At 53.7% G+C, this 6,743-nt stretch overlaps 1 protein-coding gene across 1 annotated transcript in view; it reads right to left on the reverse strand.

The window, feature by feature from the left end:
- The window catches only part of CRHR2 (corticotropin releasing hormone receptor 2), a 61,772-nt gene extending 56,329 nt beyond the window's left edge, over positions 1 to 5,443 (reverse strand). Inside the window, exon 1 of the mRNA XM_006146231.3 lies at positions 5,334 to 5,443. Coding sequence (XP_006146293.1) covers positions 5,334 to 5,420 — 87 coding nt within the window. The 5' untranslated portion in view covers positions 5,421 to 5,443. The remainder of the gene's footprint in view (positions 1 to 5,333) is intronic.
- Between the last annotated feature and the right edge of the window lie 1,300 nt (positions 5,444 to 6,743).

Here is a 6,743-nt window from a genome sequence, read left to right on the forward strand (position 1 = left end):
AAAAGAACCAGCAGTTGGCATAATGGCTATGTTGCTGGACTCCCAGGTAGTTCACCATGATTTGAGTCCCGGACCCGGTGGCTTAAACTCACACCGGGCGCGTGTGCGTGCGTGCCCAAGATCCCGAGAAGAGAATGGAGGAAAAGGGTTTGCGGCGTGGCCATCTCCCCTGGGGGGTGATTTCTCACTTTCTTTCTCTCTGTCTCGCTCTGTCTTTCTGGTGAGCACACGCGCCCTATAGCAAAAACCTCTTCAAAAAAAGAAAGAACGATACCTCATGACTTTCCCAATAAATAACATTAAAATGAACATTTTTAAGGAATTGGTTTCTGGAGTCAGGCTGCTGGATTGGAATCCTGGCCCTGCCACTTACCAGCCCAGTGACCTTGGGCCCATGACCTCACCTCAGCCTCCTCATCTGTGACGTGGGAACAAGGGTGGTGTGATCTCCAAGGGCTGCTGTGCGGCACTCCATGCCGGCGCTCGGAACAGCCCAATGGCGTTGCCGTGTGGAGTTGTTACATAACATAAACAAAAGCTTATTGGACGAGATTACTGCTCGCCCCCTGGTTTACTCAAAAGTTAACATTCGAGTAAAGCTCTGTGAGACCGACGGACCCAGGAGTGCTTAAAATGGCTAAAATGAGATAAAGTAGAAAATGGCAGCGAAGAGGATGGAGAATGGTCGGGTAATCTGTAAAGTGCTGTAAATTTGAGGCTTACAGGGAGTACAGAATTAAGTCGGTAGTGCCCTCTGACAAATTGGCTTTAAAAAAAAAATACTTAAAACATTAACAAAATGGTGAGAACAGACAGGCTAAATGAGCTGAGTGGGTTAGAAAACACTCGGAAGGGAGTTTTGGGGAGAAGTCATTAGATGAATTAGCTTCCAGCAGATGGGTGTGTGTGTGTGTGTGTGTGTGTGTGTGTGTGTGTGTGTGTGTGTGTGTGTGTGTGTGTGTGTGTGTGTGTGTGTGTGTGTGTGTGTGTGTGTGTGTGTGTGTGTGTGTGTGTGTGTGTGTGTGTGTGTGTGTGTGTGTGTGTGTGTGTGTGTGTGTGTGTGTGTGTGTGTGTGTGTGTGTGTGTGTGTTGTGAGGGTGTGTGTGCAGGCCTTTGGCCTTGATCTCTGTAGAGGGCTGGACAGGTGTGGGGGTTCAGGCTCCTGGGGCTAGGCGGGGACTGCCAGGGACTTTTGTGTCACCTTGTGTCTCTGTTGAGCCTCTGGAAGCCAAGACTGGGGCCACAGGCCACACATGTGCTGCCTGAGATGCTGGTGGGGAGGATCTCACTACCCGACGTCTGACGGGCTGGACCCAGCCAGCGAGGTCTCACAGAGCCGGGGGGCAGGTAGCTGGGAGGGTGAGGGACCAGGCTTGAGCTGTGTGGCTGAGCGTCTGGGACCCTGCGCTTCTGTCTATGCAGATGCCTGTTCCGGTGTGCAACGCTGGTGCAGGGACAGGACCTGGGAGCACCAGCGCCCAGACTGGCTGGCTCCTCCGGGCGCCCCTAGTGGCCAGAGCGAGGCGTCCTCTCCACTCACACTGCCAGCTGGAACTTCTGCCATCACAGATGGGAACAGCTCCATGCCCTTGGGATAAATCTGACGCCAGCAGCACCCACCTGGCTCTCAGCCTCACGATGAGCGCTCTCCCAGCCCTCTTCCTTCTCTACCCCCAGTCCTGCGCACTGCCCACCGGACTCCCTGTCCTGTCCCTGTCAGGCACTCCCAGCAGCACACATTTGCCCTTGGTGACTGGCTGTGAACGCAGCTTCTTTCCTTGTCATCCTCTTCCTGCGGGGTCTCTCTCTGCGCCCTGAACTCCATAAAGGCAAGTGCTGTGTGCCCACCGCGTGCGATTTATAAAATACTGGTGGAATAAACGAGAGGGCGAGAGGGCGAGAGGGCCGGGAGCCGGCCCAGCCCAGCACCAGCCCCAGGGCCACCTTTTCTCCCCATGCCTGCTCCCCATCTCAGATTCTCATTTCGCAGTGTGCAAAAATCGCAAGACAGTTGGTCAAGGGTTCAGAAATAAATCCTGTTACTGAGACCGGTAGGTAGTGTGGTGGTTAAAGATGCTGGATTCCCACATGGCCAACTACAGTTCGAGTTCCAGAACGGGCAGCTTGCTTTTCTCGCTTTCCCTTTCTCTCTCTGTCTGTCTGGTCTAATTAAAAAAAATAATAATAGCAAATGGAATTAAATAAATAAATAATTATTTAAAAAGAGGGAAAGAAACAGGACCAGCAGTTGGCATAATGGCTGTATTGCTGGACTCCCATGTAGTTGACCACGGTTCAAGTCCTGGACCCGGTGGCTTATACTCATACCGGGCATGAGTGCATGTGTGCCCAAGATCCCGAGAGGAGAATGGAGGAGAAGGGATCGCGGCGTGGCCATCCCCCCGGGGGGTAATTTCTCACTTTCTGTCTCTCTGTTTCTGAGAGCACAAGGCCCCCAAAAAAAAAGACCCTCAAAAAAAAAAAAAAAAAAAAAAAAAAGAGAGAGAGAGAAAGAAATCCCATTGTCGCAAAGGCCCAGAGAGAGGAAGGACAGGCTTCAGGGTCAGAAAGACCCCAGGTTAGTTACTTCCCAGCTGGTACTTGCTGAGTAACTTTGGGAGAGTAACTAGTCTCTATCCAAGTCTGGGATCAGCAGGAGAGCTGGGGGTAGGGCCTGGGCTGATTCCGGGGAAGTGAACCCACGGTATTACCTCTGAATCTACAGGGCACAAGGCACTCCCACAGGCCCTCTGCCCGTAGGGCCTGGAGCAGCCACTAGAGGCTGGGAGGGAAGGGCTGGAGGGCAAGCACTGCCCCAATACCTACCTGTCTTGGAAGGCACCTACCCTGAGCACAAGTGGGAAGGGGGCAAAGAGCTCAGAGCCCAGGCCTTCTGGGGGGAAGAGAGGGAGGTGGGTGGTGAGTCCATTCCACAGTCTTTGCCCACCCCAAATGCAGTCTGCAATGTCATTCAAAGGACCCGGGAGGCCTAGGGGCCATCTGCCCAAGGGGGCATTGGCCACACCTGAGCGTGGTTCCTCCCTCCCTCCCTCTCCTTCACCTGCCTGGCCCCTGGGAGGGCAGGTGTCTTCATGGTCTGTCAGGGGAACTGGGCTCAAAGCCACAGCTGGCACCATGCCTCCACCATGCCAGTCAAGGTGCATCATCTCAGCTGCTCCTCCTGACAGCCCTCTCAGTAAGCACCCAGGGCCTCACTGTACAGAGGAGATGGGGCTCGGGAAGCTGAGTAATCCGTCCCAGGTCGCATATAGAACAGCAGAGCAGGGATTGGACGCACACGACCTGTCCATGGAAGGGATGTTGAATGAGTTCAACCCCCTGTACATAAGAGGATATCGAGGCCCAGAAAATTGTCTCTGAAGCTGGTCCACAGGAGAGTGAGGACAGGAGCAGGACTCCCAGCTTTCAGCCCGACTTTATCCCCAGTACGGTGGGACTTCCGGTCCCCTCTTTACCCTCTGGACCCTGTTAATGCAGCTCTTCTTTTTTTAAAATTATTTTATTTAACTTTATTTATCATTTTTATTTTTCAGTTTGATCAGACAGAGAGGGAGAGAGAGAGAGAGAAGGAAAGTGAGAGAGTAAGCCACCAGGTCCAGGACTTGAACCATGGTTGGCCAAGTGGGAATCCAGTGCCTTTAACCACTATGCCACCTACTGGTCGCAGTGCAGCTCTTCTTTATGAAAGGTGTGACCCTCCCTCTTTGAGCCTTGCTTTCCCCATCTGTACAAAGAGAGGAGAGTTGAGTTAGATTCCTCTCGTATCTGTTTCTGGGAATCATTTACCCCTAGTCTTATCTCCACTTTTTCTTCTTCTTTTTTTTTTTGGAGAGGTTTTCACGATAGGGCGCGTGCGCTCGCCAGCCAGCCAGAGAGAGACACAGAGACAGAAAGCGAGAAATCACCCCCCAGGGGGATGGTCACGCCGCAATTCCTTCTCCTCCATTCTCCTCTCGGGATCTTGGGCATGCACACACACGCGCCCGGCGTGAATTTTAAGCCACTGGGTCTGGGATGCGAACCACAGTCGACTACGTGGGAGTCCAGTGACATAGCCATTACGCTAACTGCCGGTTCCCTCTCCACTTTTTCTTAATAAAATAAAATAAATTTGCTAAGGGCACTTGGGTTTGCCAGAAAGAAAGAAGGCGAGAAAGCACCCTCCATGGGAAATGATCGCACTTCAATCTCTTCTCCTCCATCTCTCCCCCCTTTGGGGATTTCAGGCATGCACGCAAATGTGCCCGGAGTGTTTCTCAAGCTGCTGAGTCTGGGACTTGAACCTCACATTGTCCATGTGGGATCCAGCTGCCCTAATCATCATACCACAGGTTGGCCCCATCTTCACTTCTTAGATTTATTTATAATGTATTAATTGAGACAAAGAAAGCATGAAAGAGGAAGACAGGAACCCACAACGGGGTCTGATCAAACTGTGATCTCACCTCCAGCTCCTCTTATAATTGCTCTTTCTTTTTTTGGAGAGGTTTTTGCTACAGGGTGCATGCACGTGCCAGAAAGACAGAGAGATAGAAAGTGAGAAATCACTCCCTGGGGGATGGCCTTGTTGCAATCCCTTCTTCTCCATTCTCCTCTCAGGATCTTGGGAACACATGCACATGCGCCCAGCGTGAGTTTTAAGCCACCAGGTCTGGGACTCGAACTGCGATCGACTGCATGGGAATCCAGCGACATAGCCATTAGCCAACTGCTGGTCCCTATCACGCTTCACCTCTCTGCCCCAACTCCCCTCTGCAGACCTGACTCTGCATGCAGGGCATGGGGTGAGGGTGGGGGAGCCCGAGCCTTGGGAGCTCTTGGCGAGGTTGGCTCTCTCAGTGCCCCTGCTCCCATGCCGCACTGGGCACTGGGGGTGCCTGACCTTAGCACTAATGAGGGGAGGAGTCCAGGCAGCAGAGGGGGTGCAGAGCTCCCATGGCCCGGTGGTGGAAGGGCTAGAAGTGTGGTGGGGGTGGGCCGGGGGAGGGAGTTAAGGTTCCTGGAGGGGAGATGGAGAGGGGATAGTTGTGACTTCTGTACTTGAGGAAAAGGCAAATCCTGGACACTGGGTGTCACCCCAGAACCCTCCGCTCATGCACAACAGACTCCCTGTCCCACCATAACTAGCTTCAAAGTTTCACTGCCCCACCCCCTGCCCCTCACTTAGGCATGCTATCTCATCCTATCATGAGACAGAGGAGTCCCCACACCGACTGGCCACCAAGACCTGAGACCCCTCTACACACACACTCCAGAGCACTGAGCTCCCAGCTCTGGGACCACACAGTGCCGACCCCATTCCTGGCACTTACTTGGAGCAGTGGTGGTGGGAGGAGGCAGAGCAGGCAGAGGAGGTATGGGACTTGCAGGAGGCTTGGGGGCCCCACGGGACCCCCCATGCCTGGAGCGTCTTAGGGCTAGGTCCCAGAGAGCACAGTCTAGTTCGGCAGGTCCCGCCCCTGCCTGCACTTTCCCTCAGCCTGGCCCTCCCTAACCACACAGAGGCCAAGGTAAGGCCCTGGGCTGGGAGGAGGGGTGCAGGGCAGTGGTGTCACCCCCCCAGACAGCCCTGTCCAGGCTATTTATAGCTGGCGCTGGGCAGGAGCTCTGCCCTGGCAGCCAACGGCCAAACTGCCTCCAACCTGCAGAGTCGGGGTGACACCTTCCATCTGCCTGCAGGGCCAGGGCTGTAGCTCTTCAAGGTGGGGAGAGGGCCTGAGAGGGGAAGAGGGGGCTCGGGCTGTGGTTCCTGCCAGAATTTAGAGCAGGGCTACCCTGGGGGCTTCTGGACAGGTACTGTCCGATGCCGCGTGCAGGTTCTAATGACCAGGATGCTCGTAACAGGTGCCACTGCCTGCCGAGAGCGCAAGGAGAAGCTGCTCTGGGTGAACGGATAGCGCTGTCTAGTGTGGGTGCACGACGGCTGTTCTTGTTCTTAGTGGTCACGAACTTCGGGTTCCACAGGCATGTGCAGCTGATTTAGAATGGTTCAGAAACAATAGACAGAGACCGAGCTAGGACACTGAGAGGAAAGGGGGCCAAAGGGGAACCACTGGGCAACCTGGGAAAAAGGAAAACGGATATGCTTTGAATCATTCCCCCAGCTTCTCTGTATGTTTGAAAATAGGATACTGAAAAAAATAACAAAGCCCGTACTAAAATGACAAGTGTGGCAGTGTCAGGGCCCACTCAGAGATTCCGATTACGCAGACTAGGTAGGGATGTTTTAAAGGCCCAGAGTCCTGAAGCCAGGCCGGGCTGGGCAGTGTGGCTCTTGGGAGGGGATGGGTCCGACCTGAGGCCAAACTGGGGCTCTGGAGGGGAGGCTCCCGTGAGCCACAGAACTGCTCCTGACAGGTGGGCCTGGCCTGGGAGTTGAAAGGCTTAAGCAGCAGTCTCCCTTGTTGTTAGGCTCTGAGGAGAAAGCATGTGTGGAATGTGATTAAGCAGGCACTGTGCTTTTCCCTGGAGGTACAGGCAGGTGGGTAGAGGTCTGGGAGAAGTGAGCCCAAGTTCAAGAAGCTCAGAGAGTCCAGAACACTCTTCTGTCCTTGAGGACCTCCTCCCTTCCAGCCCCTTCCTCCAGGCAGTCTTCCTGGCTGATCTAGTTCTTACCTCCCTCTGAAATCTCACAGACTTAAATCTGAAGCCCTGTCTTGTTTTTTTTTTTTTTTTTTTTTTTTTTTTTTTTTTTTGGGGGGTTTTTCTTAGAGAAGTGGGAG

The sequence above is a fragment of the Tupaia chinensis genome, unplaced genomic scaffold (genome assembly GCF_000334495.1).
Source record: "Tupaia chinensis unplaced genomic scaffold, TupChi_1.0 Scaffold000170_1, whole genome shotgun sequence".
Taxonomy (NCBI): domain Eukaryota; kingdom Metazoa; phylum Chordata; class Mammalia; order Scandentia; family Tupaiidae; genus Tupaia; species Tupaia belangeri.